At 38.1% G+C, this 26,593-nt stretch overlaps 1 protein-coding gene across 1 annotated transcript in view; it reads left to right on the forward strand.

Annotated features, from left to right (window-relative positions):
- Positions 1-26,352, forward strand: part of LOC139737969 (uncharacterized protein MT2135-like) — a 28,816-nt gene extending 2,464 nt beyond the window's left edge. The window contains exons 3-17 of the mRNA XM_071648636.1: positions 1,144-1,290; positions 8,138-8,315; positions 9,765-9,826; positions 11,847-11,933; positions 16,159-16,194; positions 17,511-17,550; positions 18,208-18,344; positions 19,033-19,155; positions 19,585-19,719; positions 20,507-20,602; positions 22,732-22,808; positions 23,418-23,483; positions 24,070-24,186; positions 25,224-25,404; positions 26,156-26,352. Coding sequence (XP_071504737.1) covers positions 1,144-1,290; positions 8,138-8,315; positions 9,765-9,826; positions 11,847-11,933; positions 16,159-16,194; positions 17,511-17,550; positions 18,208-18,344; positions 19,033-19,155; positions 19,585-19,719; positions 20,507-20,602; positions 22,732-22,808; positions 23,418-23,483; positions 24,070-24,186; positions 25,224-25,404; positions 26,156-26,236 — 1,563 coding nt within the window. The 3' untranslated portion in view covers positions 26,237-26,352. The remainder of the gene's footprint in view (positions 1-1,143; positions 1,291-8,137; positions 8,316-9,764; positions 9,827-11,846; positions 11,934-16,158; positions 16,195-17,510; positions 17,551-18,207; positions 18,345-19,032; positions 19,156-19,584; positions 19,720-20,506; positions 20,603-22,731; positions 22,809-23,417; positions 23,484-24,069; positions 24,187-25,223; positions 25,405-26,155) is intronic.
- Positions 26,353-26,593: the final 241 nt, after the last annotated feature.

The following is a 26,593-nucleotide window of genomic DNA, read 5'->3' on the forward strand; positions in this document are numbered from 1 at the left end:
AAGTTTCAGTAGTCAACCCTGTATTAAAATTATTAAACTAAATTAAGACCCATTATGTGGATGAACCTACACCATGTTGACTTGTTTAAGATCCCTGTATGTCAATCTTTATTTGAAAACATTGAAATGGCATGCCTTCAAAAATGTATGTGTATCATGATTGCAACATTTTTAATTTTATCATATTTATTTTGAGAAACTTGACTTCAAACAACTGGTACCTACCTATAAATGCAAAGTGGATTGGATAGTTTGATTAGTTGCTAGGTTGAGGGTGGCTTCCACAAGCATGATCATGAGCTTGTTTGCAAATTAAAAGTAGTGACTGTACTAAAAAAAAAAAACTGCATAGATACTGTCCTTAATCAGGATCATAATTTCCTCTCTTCCCATTTTAGTCCTGTATTAATGAATGATTTGTGTACTTTGTTAGCTTCTTTTTTTTTTTTTTTTTTTGGGGGGGGGGGGGGTCTTTTTGTCAGACTTTGTTTGTAATGTTTGCCAATTTGTATGTGTTTAAATGTTTGTATTGTGTTGGGTTTTTAACTAATAATATCCTGGGCTAATTTTTACCTTCAATCTTAGCATCTGATAAAGGTTTTCAGGAATATAGATCTCTCTCATGGCCTGAGAGTTAGTTTACTGCTGAAGTAGTTTGCACATCATAATTTAGAAAAAAAAAATACAGTGTCGTTAAAGGGATCGTATAGATTTGGTTGAGACCTAATTTCAGGTTTCTAACATTTGTTGGTGAGATAGTGAGAAACCTCTTATGAAATATGAAAGAGCACGTAATTCCATGAGGAATTCAGCATTTATTTGATGAAAACTGGTTTTGAAATGGCTGAGATATCCAAAACAGAGCAGTTCTAATAAGTGTGGGACCCACACTTTGTTACGATCGCTTTGTTTTACTTTGTTTTTGGATGTACCAGTCATTCCAAACCCGATTTTCATCAAATAAACTTTGAATTCTTCTTAAAATGGTATGCTCTGTACTATTTCATAAGTGTTTTCTTGGTATCTCGCAAAAAGTTAAAAGCCCAATTCTCATCTCCACCAATACTGTACTATCCCTTTAAGGTATTGTGTTTCTAGCAAACAGGACTCAAATGATAGCTTTTGTCTGTTTGATATTTCCAGATGTCATACGGTGCAGATGAGATGGATGCATATCTGCTGTACTACAGAAAGAAACCTGATCCATTTCAACAGTTTGGAGATAGGGAACTCTTCCTCATGGCCAAAGGTGCAGAGCTTTTGATCCTGGACTTCAATCATCAATTCAAGGTAAGATTGAAGGTTTATCTGAGTGTGAACATGATATTGAATTTCTAGAGGGATACTTACAATTCCTTTTTTAGCTCACCTGAGCCAAAGGCTCAAGTGAGCTATTGCGATCGCTCTTCGTCCGACGTCCGCCGTGCGTCGTCCGTCGTGCGTAAACTTTTTACATTTTCATCTTCTTCTTGAGAACCCCATTACTGATTTTCACCAAACTTGGCAGGTAACATCCCTAGGGGGATAGGATCTCAATTTGTTCAAATGGGCACCATGGCCCACCTTCGGGGGCCCCAGGGGGGCCCAAACACCCTAAAATTAAGGAATCTTTAAAAATCTTCTTTTCTAGAACCAGAAGTGATAGGGCTTAGTTGATACTATGAGCAAGTACATTGATGACTGTAGTTTCAAGTTTGTTCATGGGGGAATCAGGGGTGCCCCCCTTGGGACCCAGGGGAGGGGGGTGGGGAGGAGTCCTAATGGGGCCTAAATTGTACATTTTCATCTTCACTTTGAGATTGCCATATCTGATTTTCACCAAACTTGGCAGGTAGCATCCCTGGGGGGATAGGATCTCAATTTGTTCAAATGGGCACCATGGCCCACCTGGGGGGCCCTCAGGGGGCCCAAACCCCCTAAAATTAAGGAATCTTTAAAAACCTTCTCTAGAACCAGAAGTGATAGGGCTTAGATAATACTATGAGTTATTACATTGATGACTGCAGTTTCAAGTTTGTTCATGGGGTTGGCGGAATCAGGGGTGCCCCCCCCCCCCCCCCCCCCCCCCCTTGGGACCCAGGAGAGGGGATGGGGAGAAGTCCTACAGTGGTAATGGAGCCTGAATTGTACATGTTCATCTTCTTCTGGAAAGCCTCATGATGAATTTTGACCAAACTTGGCAGGTAGCATCCCTAGGGGAATAGAATCTCAATTCCTTCAAATGGGCACCATGTCCCTCTTGGGGGGCCCCTAGGGGGCCCACCCCCACCCCCCCCCCCTCCCCACATTAAGGAATATTTAAAGGGATGGTACAGTATTGGTGGAGATGAGAATTGGGCTTTTAAAGTTTTGCGAGATACCAAAAAACACTTATGAAATAGTACAGAGCATACCATTTTAAGAGGAATTCAAAGTTTTATTTGATGAAAATCGGGTTTGGAATGTCTGAAACATCCAAAAACAAAGCAAAACAAAGCGATCATAATAAAGTGTGGGTCCCACACTTTATTAGAATCGCTCTTTTTTGGATATCTCAGCCATTTCAACGACAATTTTTATCAAATAAACATTGAATTCCTCATAGAATTACATGCTCTTTCATATTTCATTAAGAGGTTTCTCATTATCTCAAAAAAATGTTAAAAACCTGAAATTAGGTCTCAATCAAAACTATACGATCCCTTTAAAATCTTCTACTCTAGAATCAGAAATGATAAAGCAAAGTTAATACCATGAGTTTGTACATTGATGACTTCAGTTCCAAGTTTGTTCATCGCAGATCCAGGGCTGCCTGCCCCCACCCCAACACCCTGGAGTTGGGGGGGGGGGGGGGATCCATATGCAGACCTAAGTTTCCAATGTTCTCAGGTAAGAGTGTGCAAGAATGCATGGAAGATGAAATTGCAATACTCAATTGAGCGCGTGACCCCCGGGTCTCTTGTTATTCCAATACACCGTATCCCTAGTAGAAATTGAGATCAAAAGGCAGAAGTTTACATAGATGGAATAGGGAAAGTGTATTGCTTTATAATTGTTGGGAGAAATTCATGAATTGCTTTCTTTGGAATCAGATATTGTCATAAATGTTTGACATGTTTTAGTAAGAGGCTGGTAGTTTTTGAAAATATGAGTCATTGGTAGTCATGCTTTGATTGATATTGTTGTGACATAGTTCCAAAGATGAACAATTTAATGCTGGAGTTTCTGTCCATTATTTCTTGAGAAGTAGTGTGAATTTATTCAAGATTCAAGATTCAATTTAAGAGTGTGTATTGTCTGATAAATTATAGAAAATCACCGTCCACTGGCAAAAGAAATTGGTACAGTAATTCACAAAAAAAGTATGTCTAAAATATACAAAATGTACTGATTAAAAACCCCATTAAACTATCAATTTGAATTGTTGTATCATCTGTGTGTGTGTGTATGAGTGTAAAATGTGTACAAATTATTCATGAACATCTGCTCACTGGACTTTAGTTTGTAGCAGTTCAATTACACAACTTTTTATCAAACTTTGATGAACAGCCATATTTGACTCAGTAGAAAATGAAACTGATCTGCAGTACTGTAAACTAACCGTGCTAAATGATATGAAAAGTGACACAGAAGAGCCAAGAACATAAAATCCATTAAAAATTTGATTCAAAGTTGGACTAGATAAAATGCAAATTTATGTTGTTATGTTGACATCAGGAATGTAAAGAAGAAAGTAGCACTGAGTTTGTTTTGTTACAGATCAGATTGATATGAGAGAGGAAGGGACTAGCAGCATCTAACAGTACTACATGCCTATCACAGATCTCACTAGATATACAAGAACAAAAAGCATTTGATGGTTAAAAGTCTCTTCATGAATGTTGTGAAGTGGAGAAACTTCACAGAATATGGACATTTGAGGCCCACAGGGTTCACACCAAATAAAGATGTATGGAGACTTCAGTTTGAGGAACTTTTAATTTTAGTCTCACTGAATCGATCCAAATAAAAGAAAAGAGAAAAACTTGTAAAGTGGAGAAGCACAAGAACAAAAGCAGTAATTACACATAGTATACTGAACCACACAATATAATTATCAGACTGTCATACAATTTACTGATATGACTACAAGTATATAGTTTATCACAGCTGAACACATTCAATCTAGTTGAAAATTTGTAAAATAATCCATAATTTAGAGAATTGGTTTACTCACTAAGTAGAACTTCCTCTTTTTTAGTAGTATTGCCTTAATTACATAATTTATTTCAATTAAACAAGATTTGCAAATGTTTGAATCCTTGTATGTGTCTGAATCAAGATGCAACAAAACTGTTTTCATATTCATCTGTATCCGATTGATTAAATTCCTTTATCTCGGCTTGTGTCATACAGCAAATTTAAACTAGAGTCAAAGGGGGCCTGAGCTTTCAATCCCAGCAAAATCTTCATCAGAGACAAAATAACAAACAAGTAGAAAAAGCAACCACTAAGAAGGACTACACACAAGCACAGTCAGGGGAGGGCTGAGAACATTGAACAAATATAACAAAAGGGGTGGGTCAGAGGTCAAGGGCAGGGAACCCAACAGGTAAGGGATGGGGATTACAGGGATCGTATAGTTTTGGTTGAGACCGAACTTCAGGTTTCTGTCATTTTTCAGTGAGATGATGAGAAACTTCTTGTAAAAGATGAAAGAGCATGTGATTTCAAGAGGAATTCAACGTTTATTTGATGAAAATTGGTTTTGAAATGGCTGAGATATCCAAAAAGGGTGATCCTAATAAAAGGCGGGACCCAGCTTTTATTACGATAGCTTTGTTTACTTTGGATTTTGCAGCCATTCCAAAACTGACTTTCATCAAATTAATTCTGAAGTCCTCTTAGAATGGTATGTTCTATACTATTTCATACGAGGTTTTTGGTATCTCACAAAAAGTGAAAAGCCCAATCCTGATTTCCAATCTCCACCAATACTACATCATCCCTTTAAAGCATGAGGTGAACAGACAAAAGGCAGAGGTGGGTCAGTGATGATCCCAAGGATTATAAGCAGGCACAGAGAAACTGGGGGGAGGGGGGGGGGGGGAACTGCCCCCGCTTATTTTTATGCCTCCGCCATGAAGTGGTGCCGGAGGCATTATGTTTTCATTTCCTTTTTGCACCGTGCACAGAAATACATAGGGTGTCACCATTTTGCCCCCCCCCCCCCCTAAAGTGGCACTAGGGGGGGGGGGAATGAATCTTTGAAGTGTGAGCGGAGTAAGGTTCTTTCTTTTAGTGGCTGAAGAATTCTTTTTTTTTTTTTTTTTGCATGTTAGCTGATGAAACCCTGAAGTGGCACCAAAAGTATAAAGTGCCCCCCCCCCCTTTGAAAAGTGATAATGGGTCAGCCTGTGAAGGATAAAGATGAATAGGGAGGCAACATCAAACAAGATAAGGAACAACAGAGGGTAAAGACTAGGAAAAGAGTGAAATAGCAACAGCTTGAGTAAACTAATGCAAAATTCAAACCATACTTATTTGACACCATCCATAACTGTTGTACAAGCATACATTGTAATACAATACACTCTATTTTTTTACTTTATAGTATCTGTACAAATACTCTCCCATCTACAATGTATGCTTCTCAACTAGCAAACCTTTGATACGAGTATAATGTGCAAGCGGAATGATTATTGTACTTCCTACAGTATATATACAATTCTTAATAATACAACTTATTTTTCCAAACATGAAATACAAGGTCACCATAACCCCCGACCAACCCACCCCTTTACATTTTCATCACCTTAAGAGTACGATTGATACTCCTACATCAACTACCTGTAATTTTTGTGACTGAAAAATGACCAAAATCAAAATATCTATATATACCTCATGCAAAAAAAAAAAAAAAAATCATATGCTAAGGATACTATTTAAGCAGTTCCAGAAATCAGTGCATAAATAATCACAGAAATACAATACAGAAATCATCCTCTCCCTTTCTATAGTGGGGAAACAACTTGCCTATAGATCTGATTTATTCTTACATAAAATATTTACAGCATCGCTCATGCCTGAAATTATCACAGAAATTTTTGTTGTTCATCAGTTTTAGCTTTTTAGTATGCCAGACAAATCCCACTGCCGTATATGAGTCAACAATAGCTTCATACAAAATTACAACCACTACACTAAACGTAATGGAAGACTGGGCAGCAAACGCTTCTTTCATACTACAGTAATGTAGAGTGTTTTTTTCCCCCTTTGTTCTACAATTTCTCAACTGCTCATAAGAACATTTTATCTGTGAAGTGAACGAGCTGCAATTTGTTGACTAATTACACCCATTTGCTCACTGAAGGCCACTCGCCAGAGTGAGGCAAATCCCTCGTGAGTGACTGGACATATAACATGAATCAACTCCTGTGACCATATCTACAGGACCTTACTTTTTTCTTTGCTACTACTTCTACATGCCACCATCAATCAGACTGTGGTGCAAACTTCTCTCCCTGTCTCTCCCTCACTCTCCCTCTCTCTCCTTGGCTCCCTCCTCTTCTTTCTCTCTCTCTCTCTTCATTGACCAAAGGCAACTCAAAAAGTACCAAAAATAAGAGTTGCAGCCAAGATGGTAACCACTCACTCCTAGTACCCACAATCTTTTGTGGAACTGTAGAATGATGTTATCACTTCGTGGTGCAAAAATTACAGACTTAATTAGGGAAGCATGCTGTCAACAGCTTAGAGACAGATCATTCATCTTCATTTCAGCCCATATGAAGCTTACAAATAATTGGTATAAAAAATATGAGACTAACTTGCATAAAAAAGCATAACTATTTCATGATCAACCACAATCAGAAATGTCACATTTCTTGCTCTTAAATTCTCTCAAAACAAGCATGCAGATGCAATACATTCTTGTACATTCTTTATGCATTTATAAAATGAAATGTTTGATTTGCTTACAATTTTCACCAACATCTTGATGATTATCCAAACTCAAAAATTTCCTCTTGTGCAAAAATTTGTCTTCTTCCTCTGGTCATTTTGAGAGTGGTTATCATTCGGTTATTTTGTTTTGTTTTTCTGTGACTAAGAAGTGTCCATCTACTACTTTCTGGTGTACAGAGTGTGTAAAGGCCCTGTTTACTTTTTGGAACAGTGATTTAAAGAATGTTCAAGATATCACTTTTGATGCATAATGTGTAGGTCAGTTGTATCACAAAACATCCTACCATATAAATTTTTTGCAATGAAGCCTAAAATATAAGGAGATAATCACTATTTTTCTCATTAAACCATAACTGTAGACGGTTTAGTCTGGAAACACTTTTATTATAACCATTGTTCACATTTTGTATATTTAACAACACTTAAAGGACAAGTCCACCTTCATATACATATAAGGATTGAGAGAATGCAGCAAAATATTAGTAGAACACATCAGTGAAAGTTTGAGGAAAATTGGACAATCTGTTCAAAAGTTACGAATATTTTAAGTATCTGCGCAGTCACTGCTGGAAGAGAAGACTACTACAGTGTATGATGTCACATGCGTACAACTATATAAGGAAAATAAAAAGAGAATTTTACAAAACTTTACTTTTTGAATAAAGTGCACAGTTCTTCGACTTGCTACTGACGTATGTTAAGGGTAATATTATTCCCCCTACCTTCTGAAAGAGAGAAGTCGAGTGTTCTTTTGTTATGCGAGAAAAATGGATATATGTTGAATTTTCTTTATTATTTCTTTATATCGTTGTACTCATGTGAGCCCTAATGCTGGGTTTTTGTTTCATCTGCAAATGGTAAATTATGCCTTTAAGCTAAAAAGTGTAGCAGTTGTTTTTGGCATTAAATTTTCAAAGTTGTGGTACTCAGAGATTCGTTGAAATAGCATTTTAAGTCAAACTGTATTTTGAACATTTTTTTTTCCATCATATAGTATGTCCCAATGCTTCTCCACAATAAACCTTTGTTTTAGGGCTCAATTTTTCTGGGATGCACCGTATTGTGAATGAGTTCAGTTGTATTAAAGTATGAATCATTAGAATCAACAAGGGGGATGTGCTTTGATAGCCAGGTATGTATATTGTGTACACATTGTATATCTTTCCCATTGATTCTAATTGTGCCTTTTCTTTTGTGCATGTGTTCATGGCAGACTTCTTATCAACTCAGGGGCATTCAAGACATCAACCCAGTGAACCACACAAACATGGTCAGATACAACATTTTTCTCTCAACTGAAGATGGCAATGCTGCCACCCATATGGCCCACATGGAAGCCACCCTCAACCTAGCAGCTAATCGAACTGTCAAATCCACTTTGCATAAACTAGGTAGGTACTAGTTGTTGGAGTAAAGCTTCTCAGTGTAAACATGATCAAAATGTTGTAATCATGATACACTGTACTTTTTGAAGGTGTGCCATTTCAGTGTTTTGAAATAAAGCTCGAGATACAGGGATCTCACAAAAGTTAACATGGTAGTTTCACCCACGTGGATCTGAATTCAGTTTAATAATTTTCATACAGGAATGACTACTGAAATTGGTGAAGCTATGAGTGAGCAGCAATGATATCAATTATATATGTATTTGATACTATCAAAGTGTTCTCTAATGATTACTCTATCATCTATCAGATCTGTGCAAGAATTAAAGAACCAAAACCCAAATATTAATGTACATCGGGAGAAAGCAACCATATAGTAGAATACATCAGTGAAAGTTTGAGGAAAATCTGACAGTCGATTCAAGTTTCAGTGTCTAGCTGGATAAGAAGACTACAACAGTTCATGACATCGTTATTTCAATGAGACTAGTTGTAAGACTAGTCCTCCTATTATGTCCAGATGTCCAGTATCAGTAAGCTCGGTTCTGGCCACATAAAGTGGAAATTTTCGTGCATTTAGCGCAACCAGAAACTAGCGCAAAAATAAAAGCATGCGAATATTTTTGCCAGTCATATGCTCTAGTAGTTGATGTCTTGATTCCCTGGAATGAAACACATGCTAACCTCATCTGACCTGGCTGAGGGTGAAAAATTACTCTCACAAAATATCCACTTTTACAGCACTGCCCTTCAAGGACTACTGCTCACTTTCCATGTTGGCTATTTTCAGAAGTGTGGTCTCACTTGCAGTAAAGTTGTCATCACATACAATTCTACAGTCAAGCTGGACGGCTCTCTCCAGTGTTTATATACACCTTGCCTTACTATACATATCTGTAGCACTATAGAACATTACAATTATGGATGGCAATATAATATCGAGGAAGTATTAAGGAGAATTCCACAAACTATGCCATCAACTTACTAATAGCTGTTAAGGGTAATGTCATTTCCACCTGTTGTTGAAAGAGGTACATGTAAATCAAAATGCTCTTTCATTATGCAAGAAATGTGAAAAATTGTGACATTTTCTTTATATTTTCTATATATTGTTGTCTATAGTGACGTCATGAACTGTAGTAACTAGCCTTCTTATGCAGTGATGACAGCACCAAAACTTTAAAAGAATTCTTACTAAAAACTTTTGAGTCGATTGTCCAATTTTCGTCAAACATTCAATGTGTTCTACCAATATTGCTGACTTCTCTCAATCCACATTAATACTGGGTTTAAGTGTTAGTTTCCCTTAAAATGATGCATTCAGTAGATTCAGAGCGAATGTAATGTAAAGATGTACACTCCTTATGAATTGATTTATTTGATACCAAATGGAATTGCATTGGGCATGTTCAGCGTATTCTTTGCTCTAGCTTTGCTCACTCAATTTTGTTTCAGAAATTAAAGGGAATGATGATCAGGCCTGTGACAAACTAAGCAGAGAAGCAAAATGCACCAAGGTAAATGTTCTTCTTGTGCTACATTCTTTAAGTGTAGTGGTGTGATTTGTTGTTGTTGTTGTTGTTGTTGTTGTTGTTGTTGTTGTTGTTTTTGGTGGCAGGTTTGGCACTCTTGGTATGTGCCCAGGGTTGCCTTGTTGGTTGTGTATATTTCTGCATACCGTCTTGTCTGGTACGGATGCAAATTGAACCATGTCTAAGTGTAAGAATTTGGCATATATTATTCACTGCAGACAGGTGTAGTGCCTGTGCACTGAAATGTACATCAGCAGAAAGAAAATGTAGCTTGTGAGTGGAAGCGTTATGTTAGGATACATAAGCATAGCTATGTGCATACATGTGTATATTTGTGAAACCACAGCGTCCATAGTAGATTGAAGTGTAGGGATACAGTATCCGGTTTTGATGTGAAGTAAGTTTGCTTCTGGAAGCTTCTCGGGAGTGGCAGAAGACAGCGGGCAGTCAACGAGGGATGAGGCAGCTTGTAAGGAAGCTGAGAGTTTCTTGAGTTTGCTCCTGCTGCCGCTCCACTTCATGGTTAGCTGCAAAATAAGAACTTGATTTGTGTCACTGAAGTTTGGTTGTTCCCACTGTACCTCGGAGGAGAATGATACCAACTGCCATATAAAAGAGTGTGTTATCAGTGCTCCAATTCAATTATCAGCCTGTTAATGGACCTGCTGATGTCTATTGTATGCTGTTAATGTGAACCGTGAAATTGTTAATTTGATGTTCACCATAATGTTTTGGCACCTGATACCTGACTGGAAGTGATGCTTGTAAACCTGTATCCTTCTTCCTCGAACCATTACATACATAAGGAAAATAGAAACTATACAATCAGTGACTTGGAACAAGTCTGTTTGGAAATGAAATATCAGATATCAGAGTATTCACCTTCATTAACAAACTTGAGGATAGCTACCCCATGCTATGATCAGCTACAATTGTATGATCATTGTATTAAAAAGTGCACTCGAGAACTGAGGGAAAGATGAGATCTGTGTATCTGCAAAGTGTGCACTTTGTGCTGCTTCTGTTGAGTAAATGCCTATATACAGCATTATTCTCTGCACACTTTGGAGGTAATATAATGTCTTTGATGTTTTTAAAACCTGTGAATGAGTTCTGTACTTGCACAAAAAGGTACACCCTGTTAAATTTTTTTCACTTTCAACAGTTAAGGTAAACCCTTGTGTCAAATTTTTTCACTTTTGACAGTTTTTGGTTGTTGGTGAAGTTACCTTGACTTGGGAGGGTTTCAAAATAGGATGATGTGTACAACTTATCAATTCACTTTTTTTTTCATTCTATGTTGTTACCTCTGCCAAGGAAGGAAGTTACGTTTTCATCAGCATTGGTTTATTTGTGTGCAAAATTACTCAAAAAGTTGTAGACAGATTTGGATGAAACTTCCAGGAAAAATTGATAAGGACACAATGAACAGATGATTAACTATTGGTAGTGATCCCGGAATTTTTATGAATTTTTGAAGGATTTTTTTTCATTTTTTGGCAGAGCGGGTCAATGAACTTGAGAGTTCGAACTGTGCATATTTGAGGTTTACATGCGCGCACTAAATTAAAAAGCGCATGCTTTGCTTGGGCAGGCGCTGCACAGTTGGAAGCTGATGACATAAACAAAAGACTTTGGTAGACTGTATTGGGGAATTGGGCAATTTTCAACATGCTTGTATGGACCCCGTGATAATGAGCTGTTTGGTGAAGGTCTGTGTTCTCTGAGTGTTTTTTATGCCTCCGCCACGAAGTGGTACTGGAGGCATTATCTAGTTTGTCTTGTTTTTGTTTTTGTTTTGTTTTTTAAATTAAGAATAGCACAAAAGCACATTAATTTTGAGAACAAGCTCATTTTTAGGGTACTTCAGTAATCAGAGAATAAAAAAATGCTTACTGAAGCTATGTAAAGACCATACTCATTTGCACTATCAATTTGACAGTCAGTGTATACTGGTAACTCGTTTAATCATATTTTTTTCTTTTTTCTTTTTTCATACATGAAGTGTTCGGCATATGGGCGATGTGTCAAAGGTCATGTACCAGTAGATCCATGGCTGAATTATGCGCTGGAGACTCAACAAGTACTGCAGGTAAAGTGAGAAAAGCAGATTTCTGGACCAGTTTGCTTGTGTGTGTGCATTTGATGGCATGTGAGTGTGTGCATTTGTGTCGCATTGCATGTGTGTGTGTGTGTGTGTGTGTGTGTGCCTTTATATAATTGTGTGTGTGAATATGAAAATGTGTATTTTTGTGCTTGAGTTTACATATAGTGTGTTTGTGTGTGTATGTAGAGGATGGGTGCTTTTCAGATGTAAACTATGGTGATTGCGCCTTGCTATTCTTTAGACCCACAATGGATATCTAGCAATGCTAAGACACTGCCCTCCTTTTACTTCCAGAAAATACATCTGAAATGTGCACATAGTTATGAGGCATAGGGATCAATGGTAAAGAAGCATCAATTCAGATTAAGCAACAGTATATTCTACGGTCACATGTATTTTTATGCCTCCGCCACAAAGTGATGCCGGAGGCATTATGTTTTCGGGTTGTCCGTCCGTCCATCCGCTTTCATTTACGCGATAACTTGAGTAATATTGACTTGAATTCTACCAAACTTGGTCCAAGTACAAAGTATGATGGGGCAATTAGTTGATTAGATTTTGGGTGAAATCCGCCAAAGGTCAAAGGTCAAGGTCAAATCATGAAATTGTATCCGTTAACGATAACTCAAGACTGGATCGAGCAAATTTCACCAAACTTTGTCAGAGGATGATGTATGATGGGACAATTACTTGTGATTAGTTTTTTAGTGAAATCGGACTGAGGTCAAAGGTCAAAGATCAAGGTCAAATCCTGAAATTAATCTGTTTACGTGATAACTCAAAACTGGATGAAGCAGCTTTCACCAAACTTGGTCCAAGGATGATGTATGATGGGACAATTAGTTGAGTAGATTTTAGTGACATTGGCAAGAGGTCAAAGGTCAAAAGGTCAAGGTCAAATGCTAAAAATGTTGCTATTTCCCCAATATCTATGCAATGCCCTTTAGAAGGTATTTTCTTGAAACTTGGTGCAGACATGTACTACTGCATAAAGATTCTCCAGAGAGAGTTTCATGTCATAAGATCAAAGGTCAAAGGTTAGGTGAAAATGTTGTAATATCACTTTTCTCACAAATGGTTCAATGTATTTCATGGAACTTGGTACATACGCATGTACTGACTGGCAGAGATTATCTAGGGAATTTAGGGGTCATAGGTCAATAGTCATGGGGTCAAAGGTCAAGGTCAACTCTTCAATATTTTACTATTTCCCTCATACACTAGTATATGAAATGCTTGTATTATTAGTTTTCAAACTTATAGTATATATGTGACCCGCTACAACAAAAAGGTCCTAAAGTCGCGCACGGTCGAAGCCGTGAAAATCGTGTTTGAAGTCAGAGCATTAAAATTGGTCAAAACTTACGATTTTCTGGTTTTGATATATTATTGGAGTCTAACATGTCTTCTATCATATGTCGAAATTTTGAAGTAAAATGATCAAAGGAAAGACCAAAAAATAGCGTTTTTCTGAGCCATGTTTTTTGGCGTTTCAACGAAGCAGAAACTGGTTCGAAAATTTGGATTGAGCGCCACAGATAGGTTCCGCCCCTAACAACGACCAGAGTGATCTCATTGGTCAGTTTGCTGCTTGTTGCTAACCGAAGCGTGAAGCTCGCACACTGCCCAGTCGACTGGTGCGTGCGGGCGGGGTGCGCTATGCTCAGCCGCTTCTCACATCCTGGTCACTGATTGGTTGGTGAGGAGACCGCCGACGCTGATGTGCTTGAATGAACTCTTCGGGGGTTGCTAGGGCTTACCTTCTATTGTCCAGAGGTGAAAACTGAGTAGCGTGTTCCTTGATCGCGATTGCGTCGAAAGGAAGACTTTTAGGGCGCTTTTCTCGAAACAGTGATTTTCCAGACGTCTCGACATGCTCTCTTTTAAACATCGATATCTCCGCAGCCGATCATTTTTATAAAATGTGTTATATATCAATTTAAAGCAGAAAGATTAGGGGAATATATCATGCAATTTCCAAATAATCAACCTCGCCTGACTTTAGGATCATTTTGTTGTAGCGGGTCACATATGCAGTACCTAATGGAGATTCTCCAGGAAATTTCCAGCCAGAATGTCAAAGGTCAAAGGTTAAGGGTCAAAGGCCAGGTTTCAATGCCCCCCCCCCCAAAAAAAAAAAAAAAAAATCTATTTTGTACTGTAATTACACTCTTTCTTCATACCTAGGAAATTACTCAATGCATAAACTTATAAAAGGGTCCGTCAGAATTCAAGTAAAAATTTTTAATTCCCTAAATATTCAGTACCTGCACTCTTCGACAATTATAGCAAACCCAGTTCAAGGAAAGTGAACGTTCAAGTCATTTCTGACAAACCTGTCTTATCAATATTTTGCCAGTTATGTGAAACTGTCATGGATCACACATTGTGAAGACATTGTACTATATGCCTATTGTCATGGATCACACATTGTGAAGACATTGTACTATACGCCTATTGGGAGAATCATGCATTATAGCGGAGACATCAGTCGCCGTAGCGACATTTCTAGTTTTTTTAATCATTTGTACCATATGTCTGAGAAGCTGGAGTATACACTTCAGTAAGCACTGAATTTATGGGTGCATTAATGTGTGGATGTGTGTGTAAATGTTTTAAATGATTTCATAATGAAAAATTTTAATTCATTCAAAGAGGCATAAAGAACAAATAATGAATGGAATAGAAAGAATTAAAAGATGAGATTTCATGTCGGGGTTTTTTTTTCACTTAAATGACATAAATGACTTTCAAACCTTCTTACATTGCTTTTTAGCATGTAATTGTCAAATGATTCTTCCTCTTCTTTTATTTCACCACTATCATGAAAAGCTAGTTGTCCCCGCCGAACGAGTTCGAGCAGGGGACTATGAAACGGGCTCCGTACATGTGTGTGTCCGTGTGTCCGTCTGTCCGTCTGTCCGTCCGTGCATCCGTGTGTGATCAAAATGTTCATAATGCTACTCCTTCGCCATTTCTAACCCGATTTTGATTCTGTTTGCTTTATATGATAGCACTACATGGGAGCTTTGAAACTTCTATACAGAATTTCAGTTGTGACCTTGACCTTTGACCTATATTGTACATTTTGCTTCAAAATGCTACTCCTTCGCCATTTCTAACCAGATTTTGATTCCGTTTGCTTTATATGATGGCACTAGATGAGGGCTTCATAACTTCTACACAGAATTTTGACCTTTGACTTCTTTGACCTTGATTTTTTACCTATATTGTACATTGCCTACAAAATGCTACTCCTTCGCCATTTCTAACCCGATTTCGATTCCGTTTGCTTTATGTGATGGCACTAGGTGAGGGCTTCAAAACTTCTACACAGAATTTTGATCTTTGACTTCTTTGACCTTTGACCTTGATTTTTGACCTATATTGTACATTTTGCTACAAAATGCTACTCCTTCGCCATTTGTAACCCGATTTCAATTCCGTTTGCTTTAAGTGATGGCACTAGGTGAGGGCTTCAAAACTTCTACACAGAATTTTGACCTTTGACTTCTTTGACCTCTGACCTTGATTTTTGACCTGTATTGTACATTTTGCTACCAAATGCTACTCCTTTGCCATTTCTAACCCGATTTCGATTCTGTTTGCTTTATGTGATGGCACTAGGTGAGGGCTTCAAAACTTGTACACAGAATTTTGACCTTTGACCTTGATTTTTTACCTATATTGTACGTTGGCTACAAAATGCTACTCCTTCGCCATTTCTAACCCGATTTCGATTCTGTTTGCTTTATGTGATGGCACTAGGTGAGGGCTTCAAAACTTCTACATAGAATTTTGACCTTTGACTTCTTTGACCTTTGACCTTGATCTTTTGACCTATATTGTACATTTTGCTACTAAATGCTACTTCCGGGGGGGACATATATTACGCACCGCATAATTTCTACTTTTCCTTGTTACAATTGGGACTTTTGCTCAGAGTCGAACCTGTTGATTTGTTGGAGGGTAGTTGTAATTGAATGAAGTGAGTTAAATAATATGTCAATTCCGAAGCTTAGTGACGTAAGAGCAGTGTTTTCCGTGCTGAAATAGGATATCTTTACTACACATGTGTTATCAATGATAACCTCTTTTATGCAGTTGTGAGTGGGGCATAAACTGATGTATGCACAGAAACTTGAGCCAGCCTCTGAAATCATTACCAATTTAACATGTTTCATTTCTGTTTCATCTTCCTTTGATACAGATTGATGAGCCGTTCAACATGGTTCAGATGCCTGCTGTGAGTAGATCAAACATTCTAAGATGAATATATGGAATCAACCTGTATGTCTCATGCTATTCTTCATAACACTCGGTGTAATCACTTGGATGACACAAACTACTGACTACTGTATGCACCATATATTTAGCGAGTCTAATTTTTTGCGAATTGGGACTTCCTGACAATTTTGTGAGTGGTCAAATTTGTTATTGTGGAGTACAGTACTGAACAGAGAAATGTATGCATGCACATCACATTCATGTTGGGATTGGAGTTGATTTGTTCACATATTTTTCAATTTGCGAATAACACCCGACTAGCAAAATTTTGGAGGAAAAAAAAAATGAAATATTTGGCATACACTTGTATATGCAGTATATGATGATGTGAAAATGGGTGTTGTATTTCATGCTATACTAATGATGCACAGGATAGAGTGTGTTAGTGAAGGTGCGGCGCGCTCGAGAGTATTGACAATGGTGCGACATGCACGAGGCGCACGCCACGAAATAATCCTGTGCATCATTAGTTTTATAAAATGGGTCGAAAACTAACAGCATTATTCACGTACCTTTGTGGGTCAATACCAGTCAGCTACATGTAGCACTCGCTCAAAAGTCAAGATGTCCGAAGATGTTCGTCCCAAACATTTACGCACGTCGCACTCGGAAATCCCGCACACTCACCTAGTACTGTACGTACGTATAAGAGTATACGTACGCCACGTACTGTTATGCACAAGAAAGGCCGCCGGCTGTTGTGGCAGCCCGCGGCCCAAACTAGAAGTTGTTTACAGGATTGACAGCGCGTATAGTAGCGCGTGACGCACTTGTAACAACTGATTGAGTGCGCACTGCTAGTGTAAAACATTGTGACATACGTCAGGCCAGGGAGGTGGAAGAGAGACTCTTCTTAGTGCTTACCTGAAGAAAATAATGCACTCAAACGTGACTCATTTCAGCGCTTCCAATTGGCTACATTCTTGAACCCATTTTATAAATAGTGTTATTGCATCATGTCATGGTACTCAAAGTGATTTAATCTGCCATATTACAGTAGTTATTCCAGTGCAATTCTACTGCATGTTCATAAAGAAGTTAATCATATTTCCAAAATGTTAGAAATTAAAAAAAAAAAAATCCAACTGAAATTAAATAGAAAGAATATATATGCCAATCATCTGCTGTGACGATGTCATCACCTCACCAGTCTCTGATTGGATTGCACACAAGTGTTTTCGCGTCTATTTTTCTGTTTATCAAGCACAACTCATTACATGCTATGTGCTTATGTTTATATAATCTATCACAATTTATCAATATCTTTCTCTACAGGCACACAATGCATATAACAACAGAGCAGACTCATATGGAGGTAAGTTAGATGATTATATAAACATTGTTTGTTGTTAAAACTATCCCGTGCAACATTTTTATCAATTATCAAACATAATGTAAATGCACCATTAAGAAATAAAATGCATAGGTTTACAGATGCCTGTAATAAGAGTCACAAATGACTGCAGGTTTGTTGAATACATAGTGTACCAATAAGATATGTCTCAGATTTATTCCCAGCTGTCTGTAAAATGGAAATACTTTGTAACATGTAACAGCTATTTGAGTCACATGACCATGACATCATTGACATTCATGACCAAATATGATTTAATCTTAAATTCTTCAGGAAAAATGTTAGGTTATATTCCATAAGAATATGGAGTAATGACAAGGCAAGCAATTCCCAGTACACCTTTGGCAAAAGCTTGTTAAAGAAACAAATTGAACAAATGCTATCTTCATTAGCTCAATTAGCATGAAATGATTGGCTGATATTTGGAAAAAAGAGATGTTTCTATTTTTAGTCTGTATCCTTCACTATAAAAATTTTGATGGTATGATAATCACCCTACATGTACCATAACCAAAAAGGACTGTCTTAGGCCAAGCACATTCTACTAACTTTGCCGAGTTACAGGATCATGAAAATCCAGTCTTTCACCATCCGTCTTGCCTTTGCTTGAATGTTCAGTTGCAGACAACTGCCCCTGGCCCCCGCCCTATAGTAGAGACTGTTTGGATCTGGCCAATCAGGAGTTCAGTCTTACCGACATGCTCAACATGGGCATCAGGGCACTGGAGATTGATGTATGGTGGTGTTTTAAGAAGGTAGGAGAATGTTCCGTAAAGGGTAAACGTTTTCCATCTTTATTTCAACTCTTTCTGGAGTCACATCTTGGCATGATACTGTACAGCCAGAGGCATTAAAGAAGATATCTGGACCAGTAAGATGTTCATCTGAAATAAAAAAAGAGTAAAAGTGTCTGAGCAAATTAATAAAAAATTGATTAGTGTCAGATGAAAACAAAGCAAGCTATCAAATTGTGAAGTTCCACTAAATTTCACAGAACCATTCTTGAAGAGTCAGTTGAATGCTGCTTTCACTCCATCCACATTTATATCTGGGCTTTGGCTTCCTTCAACGTGGCTGCTAAAGAAAGCAGTGACTGCCTGTAAGATAAAGCAGGCGGCTGTATCCTAGTCCCCTTCAAAGGACTAGGCAATGAAGATAAAGTGCCTTGCCTAGGAGCACAACCCCTGCAGCCATGGGACTTGAACCATGAGCATCAGATTGATTGTTTATGGTCTTACCTACAGAGACACAACAGCCCCTTTGAATAGATTGCAGTTAAGCCTGGCTGTGAATCCACAGTGGCAAGTTTCAGCTTTTTCAATTTTATTTGTGCCTTTGAATGTTTCTGCACATAAATGGCGCTATATTAATACTGTTTCATCATTATTATAATCATCAGCTGATTTATGCTACATTTTGTTTGTGAATTCTTTTTCCTCCAAGATACGCATGAGCCATTTAATTTGTGGACCAGTGGACAGGTTGTTTGAAGATGGCATGAAAGAGATAGGAGAGTGGGTTCATCGACCGGAAAATGATGGAAAGGTGATTCGTATATATCTTGAGGTGAGATAATATCCCGTTACTATATATTAATACATTATACATGTATTCAACGTAAATGGCATCAATCAACTCCCTCATCAGTGTACTGTAAAATAAGATATTTTCACGGCACTGAATTTTTGTGAATTGGAGCCGACGGCCTTTTTTGTGACATGATATTTTCATAAATTGCCACTGGCATTCTAATGCATATAGTGTAGAGTGGAACTTTCATGTACATTTTAATTTTGCTAATCTTCGCTCTCGGGAAATTAAAATGCACTCAAACATTTCTGGTTTTACTGTAACCAATACCAAGTAATCCCAGTTTCAGCTTACTCTCATCTCGGTTGATTTTAATGAAATCATAGAGCTTTAATTGGGTACATCTAAGAGATTTTTTTTTCTTGTCATTAAGATCTTAATCCCTTCTATATTTTTTTTTCCCAGGATGGTAAATATCACACCAAGGGCCATGATGACCTAATCAATGGTCCAATCAGGGATTATCTGGGGGACAGAGTCTTCACCCCTGATGATCTGAAGAGTCTTGGAAGATGGCCGACTCTAAGAGAAATGAAACAGGTGAGATAGGCACAGAATCTTTTGGGATGTGTAGCTCAGGGTCAACAGACAACATTTAACACCAGGCCCAGCTGGCCCAACACCAGCTACAGGAACAATAAAATATTTAAGATAACACTAACACCAGTTGCATCAAACTTGAAATCACTCATTCTATGACATAGTCTGATGTATATAGTTGTCAATGAACTATACTAGATATAATACTCCAAATTTTGAAAGAAGGGAAATATGAAATTTTAGACTTTGCTGTTTTTAGTAGGATAATATGATTTTTATGAGTTTTGAACTGGAAATCTAACATGATTTGATATTAAAGATACTTTTTATAATCTAACTGACTTAAAGAAGAGGCAAAATTTATTCTTGTGATGGAAAAATAAATGCACAAATTAACCTTGTTTACCCTTACATAGATATATTTGTGTGAATATGTAGTTATTGACAAAATAAGGATTTACTGTAGGAACATTCTGTTCTCGACTTATAGAAATAGACATGATCATAACAACACGAGTATATGTGAAATTAATGTTACTTCAAGAATCATGCAAATGAACAGTAGGACAGAAGGGGAACAACAGGTTTTGAAAGTGAGACTGTTCTTGTGAAGTGCAAAGGGTGCTACCATAACAGACCTTGTAAGTAATAAATAAAGGCTCATATTCTTTCTATTTGTACAACAAGTGTATATGTCCTAATTCCCAAAATTATACCACCTGTTTCCTTCACTTTACATCTGTCAATCATATTAAGGGTCTTGTGGAATTCAATTCTCCTTTCACAGATGAAGAAAACAGTCTTAATTGCAACCAATGGGAATTACACCCATGGAGGACTCTACATTCAAAATGGATACTGGACAGAAGCCATCAGGAACGAGGTGAGTTTGTCATTCAGTTGTGGTATTGATCCTGTGGAATTAACAATGTTTGTACACCACAGCATAGCAGTGCTCGGTGTGTCTCATTTCAATTTGTGTCAGGTCTTTACAGTGCATCATGCTAGGGAATGGAACAATAACAACCCAATAATCATGCACAAACATGCACTTTGCCTACAAAATGAGCTTGCTTACAATCAAGATAGCGTGCACATGATTTCACAAACTCAGACATATTTTATACCGGTACCTGTATAGAAATTTATTTCAGTAAATAATGAAAATTAGTTCTCACCACAAGTGGAAGAAGTGTAACCTTGTTGAGTATATTTTATTGTCAGCTGTTATAAAGGTAGGCTAGACTTCCATATGTACCCCCCACTAAAATTGGAAAAAAAAAATATCTGAGCACTTATAAATTTGTAAAGTTATGTGTATTTATAACTAAATTAGTTGAGAGAAATACAATATAACGAACTTACCAGGTTCGGTCGTGTACTCCTTGGGAGGGTACAGTTCAGCTGCATCAGCAAGAAAGGTGATGAAGAGATCCTCTCCTCTGTGGTACTGCCTCCACATATATTCGATGAGGTGAAGCCCCAACTTATCTCTGCGTATGTGCATTTCAGATAGTTGACGCTTGATTTGCCACCACAGTCCTTCGATGTTGTTCGTGTGTTCCTTTGAAACGGGATCGACAAAATGTAATGAATGATTGACGGGTAGATGGTAAAATCCTTGCGTTCCTAGTTGGTCGTATGCCTTCCAACAGTCACTGACGATAGTAGTTCCAGGTTTAATGTGCTTGATGATGAGTGGTTCTAGCATCGCTCGATCCCTCTTGTTGTCCGACAGTCCTTCGATGTTTGTGTGTTTCTTTCAAACGGGATCGACAAAATGTAGTGAATGATAACGGTAAGATGGTGAAATCCTTGTGTTCCTAGTTGGTCGTATGCCTTCCAACATTCACTGACGATGGTAGTTCCAGGTTTAATGTGCTTGATGATGAGTGGTTCTAGCGTCGCTCGATCCCTCTTGTTTTCTGGTAATGGAACAAGGAAGAGTCCTTTGGTATCCCTACAAATCCCCCCAAATACCCACTGTCCGTCAACTGATTTCCCTCTGTTGTACTTGCGCTTTCCAAATTTTGATTCGTCAATCTCGACCACTTTGCCTGGTCCTCCAATGGGCGAGTTGCACTGAAGCTTGTTGAGCACAGCCCACTGACACACCTCTCTGCAGTAGTTGTAGTAGTCGCTGACAGTCTCCGTGCTCGTTGTGACAACTCTTTTAGATGTAGATCTAGAGCTAGAACTACTCGAAGAAGTTGACGCAGCTACAGAAACCAAAGTTGATGCAGATAAAGATATGGAAGAAGATGAATTTGATGTAGAAGGAGTTGAACCAGAAGTTGAAGTGGAAGGAGTATCCGCAGCCATCTCTACATTTGCTTCACCGTGTTCACTTTCTGCAGTAGAATCTCCAGAGGAGATGGAAGTCTTGTGAACCGCTCTGGTATACGGTAGTTTGTGAATGAAACAAAACACAAGAAGAAGACTGCGGCGCAGATTCACATTGCTCTGGTTAAACCAAGTGCCTTTCCAGATTGGCACTTGACTTTTCTTCTGTTAACACATCCTCTTGTTGCACTGGAAATGAGATTCGGATTTCTTTCTTCCTTGGCGCTGAACCTGAAAGTGTGAAGAAGAATAAGACAAGCAAATTAATTATCAGTCATTACAAGTTCAGAATGTGTAATAGCCGACATCGTTTTTAACAATAAATTGAAAGTCTCATTTTTGTTCGACATACGACCTACCGTGTAGACATTATTCAGCTGACACTTCCAGGTGGGACACTGCATGCTGCTAGCAATTTTCTTTGCTCATATCTATCCGGTTTATATTGTCAGCAGTTACAAAGCGAGTCAGCAGCTATACAGCTGTCTTTCAGTGTGTGTTTGTTATCATAAAAACACTACAGAAATTTAAGCAATCACATTGTGTGTTGCTTGTATATGAATGTTTTCATTAGGCAGTGTTTTCACAGAAGAGAATATTCTCCATGATGTTTGATCTTCTCTCACATCTCATGATTTTTGTTGCCATGGTTTCCCCTTAATGCTACAGTTCACCCCTTACCCAGAATGTGGAGGATTTCATGTCCCATCTCCCCTGAGGTTCTACTGTGATAGCACAAATTATGGGTAAGTTCTCCTTGATCCCAAGCTACCCTTGACGTGACTTTCACAATAGCCTGTGTTTTTGCTGGCATGTTTATCAGAAATATTAATACTGTAAGTCACAGAAATTATTACCACCCCTCCCCTTTCACAGCAGTGCCAACATATCTAGGTTTTCAGTGATAATAGCAAGTGGCTGTGTGTTCCACCGTAAACAAGGCCATAGCAAATTTAGTCTATTCTGCCAACGAAAGGATTCTAAAGTTTCACTTTTTTTTTTGTCGTTGTTGCTGTTGCTGCTGCTGTTGCTGCTGTTGCTGTTGCTGTTGTTGTTGTTGTTGCTGCTGCTGTTGTTGTATGAACCCAGATGAATGCTATACCATTTCAGATTCCTCATACAAAAAGAAAACAGAAGCCTTAACTTGCAGTCTGAGACAGGAAGGTCATGAATGAGTCCAAATTTTGTGAGCAAAGAACACATCCCCTTTTGATATTCACCACGATAATAAAAGACTTTAGGATATACTGGTATTTTATGTTTTCATGTGTGCATTCTACACTGTATTCATGCTCCAAGGAAATTGTAAAGGAAAGATGATTTTACAATAATATTTTTTTTTTCTCCTCAATCAGGCCATTGTGGAATGGACCAAAACAAACTGGGGTGATCTTGGACTTTACCGAGTTCATGAAATGTGGGTAAGTCTGCCTGCTTGCATGCTTGTGTTTTCTCTATACTTGGAAGGACGACTATGGATCATGCATGACAGAGAGAGAGAGAGAGAAAAAAAAAAAAACATCCCCACAAGGGAAATTTCTTCACATGTTGCCTACCAATAAACAGAGTTCAACTCCATATGGTTTGTTTACAGCTCCTCATCAACCACATGTTGCCAAAACTGTTAGGTGGTATGTGAATTCCAACTTTTCCTTTCCGTACAAATTTCTCACTACTTGTTGATATCCATCCATTATATGCACATTTTGGTGTGTGCTTCTTCCTGAAATCAACAAAAGTGGCAGTCTGAACAAAAATTCAAACAGACGAACCATGACAGGTTATTCTACGATTATCTGCTCCCTATTTTAGGGTTTCACTGTAGTAAATCATACATTGAGTTTAACATGTAGACACATCTATCAGCAAGCTCTTTTTGTATATATTAAGTTTACTGACATGATTTTATCTTACAAAACAATGTACCACTCTCTTGTTTTGATATGCTGCTTACACTGTGGTCAGTCTACCAAATTCAGACACCCATCTCTCTTTCACCCCACTCAGTGTCCAGTACCCAGCAGCTGACCAGGTCAGTCCCATGCTCCTACGGACAGCTGTGTGGACGTGGGCGGAGGGCCAGCCAAGCGGGTCACTTTCCAAGGCTTCTTGTGTCTTCCTCAGGTGAGACACACCTTTGAAATATCTTCAAAAGTGTGTGAAATCAATCTTCAGAGTGGCATACTTTGCATCAAGAAAGTTCTCTGTATGAACATATTAATTTTCAGGGACAATGCCAAACTTCACAAATGTGTAACAGAGTGTAGCATTTACCAGGCCTGTATAGTACTGTATACACCATATATTTCACGGGGTTTTTGATTTTCTAAATTTTGTGAGTTGGGTGCAAAATGTGAATTCATCAACACGATTTAATAAATGTTAACTGTGATCCCAACAAGAATGTGACCTGTGCGTGTGCATTTCTGTGTTCATTACTGTACTCCATGATCATCAATTTAACCACTCGCAAAATTGTAGGGATTACGATTCGCAAACAAAAAATCAAACTTGCTAAATATGTGGTGTAAACAGTACCCTACTCCAGCAGTGACTAGTTTGGTTTTGCTCAAGCATATACAATTAGGTTAGGTTTTGTTTTGTTTTGATTTGTTTTTTCAATCATATGCCAATTTATTCCTTAACACCGTGCTTGAATGGTGATGGAAAAAAAAAATAGATAGATGGATAGATAATAGGTAGATAGATAGATAGATAGATATATCTAGTTTCTTGGAAGGGTTCTTGAAATGTGTATTGACTTTGCTGAGTAAAGTCCAGCTAATAAGTAACCAAAGGAAGAATCCCTTCAGTCATATGCTTGATAAACTATAAATCTACAGCTATGACAGGCAAAACAAAATATTATAAACCAGCAAGCTGTCACACCACCTTGACCCTTTTTTAGCCGAAACATCTTCCTTACCTCTCCCACACCTTGTGTTTACATGCCTGGTCAATCGTTTGGGTCAAGAATATTATGATATTGATAATGTGTTGTGACAGGAAAACTTTTGTAAAGGTTGTATGGTATCCTGCTTGGTTGGTCGAGAACGTTGAAAATTGATGTGCTACGACAGGAAAATATTTTGATAGGTTGTATTCTATCTAACGTGGTGTGATTTTATTTGTATTTTTTGTTGTTCTTTGTCTCTTTTCAGTGGAGTTGATTACAGATGGTACACTTCTTTGACTTGCTCAACCAAATTGCCTTCAGCGTGTGCCAGGACTGAAAATCCGGATGAATGGACGCTGGGGGTGGCCGCAAGCTACGGTCATCCCAGCGCTTGTCCTGATGGCTTTGTCTTCAGCGCTCCGATCAACCGGTCCAGGCAGCAGAAGGTTCGTTAAATGTCATTTGTAGACTTGCTGGCGTAAATATGTGTGGCAGTGGGCACCGTCCATTTCACAGCTAACCAGGCGGACAAATCAAGTCAGGAACTGGTTTGGTATTTCATATCTCATACTGATTTGGGCAGCCTGGAAAAAGACCATTCAAGGATGAAACATCTGAAACGACAAATCCGTGGGAAAGCAGAATGTTAAACAATGATGATAGGAGGATTATGACTGCTAATTTGTGGTTTGTTTGTTTGTTGTTGTTGGTTTTTTTAGGGGGTCCTAAAATTACAACCTTTTCACAAGATTTATTTTGAGAGTGGAACATTCCTCAAATGATGCACACATGCCCATAGTACTTGTACAAACATATGTTGTGAGGGGGGCGACAAGACCTCGCGTCTACAAAATGTCAAATGTTCAGGAGAGCAAAAAAAGAAATAGAAGCCACGTCACAGCACTATATTAAATGGAATAGCCTTTCCTTTGATATGCTGTGGGGGCTTCATTTTGGGGGTAAGACAGCAAGGATTTGGACAGGACATCACTTAACTGGTTATCTGACCATTAATTTTTAATAGATTATCCAATTTTCCACAAACGTCCCTAATGTGTTCTATCAAAGATTCTTCATCCAGTGAATCCTTATATACCTCATAGATTTAAAATAGATTTAATTTTAACAACTTGACAGAACTGGCAAAGAGACACCTGTTTCTCTATTCTTTTCTTTGTGTGTGTGCTTTCTTTGCAGTTAATTGAGGTGTCTGGAGGCAAGACTATATGGATTAACATCTCACCGTACATTCCACTCCTGAACATGCTCTTCCAGTGACTCGTACTAATTGTGCAATTTGTACTTTATGAGGTACCCATCAGATTTCTCTATTTTTGTACGTGGATGACAGGTTGCTGTAAGATAGTAACAGTAACACACTGTTGGTGCTCATTGCTCAGGTCAGTAGACACTGATGTGTTCTGTTATTAGTGACAATCAAATAGTACTACTGACAGACATGATGTGATATTTATTTTCTGTCAACTGAAAGAACACATATTTTTTAAGACAGTCGGCAATATGCAATATTTATGATTTAAAGGATATAGACAGACAGTAAGTGTTAATGTTTTCTATTGTGAGATTGATGGGATGTTGTGTGTTTCTGGTCTGTAAGTTGCAAAGTTTTGGGAT

The sequence above is a fragment of the Diadema antillarum genome, unplaced genomic scaffold (assembly GCF_040938485.1).
Source record: "Diadema antillarum isolate AM-2024a unplaced genomic scaffold, OU_Dant_1.0 seq00000717_RagTag, whole genome shotgun sequence".
NCBI lineage: Eukaryota > Metazoa > Echinodermata > Echinoidea > Diadematoida > Diadematidae > Diadema > Diadema antillarum.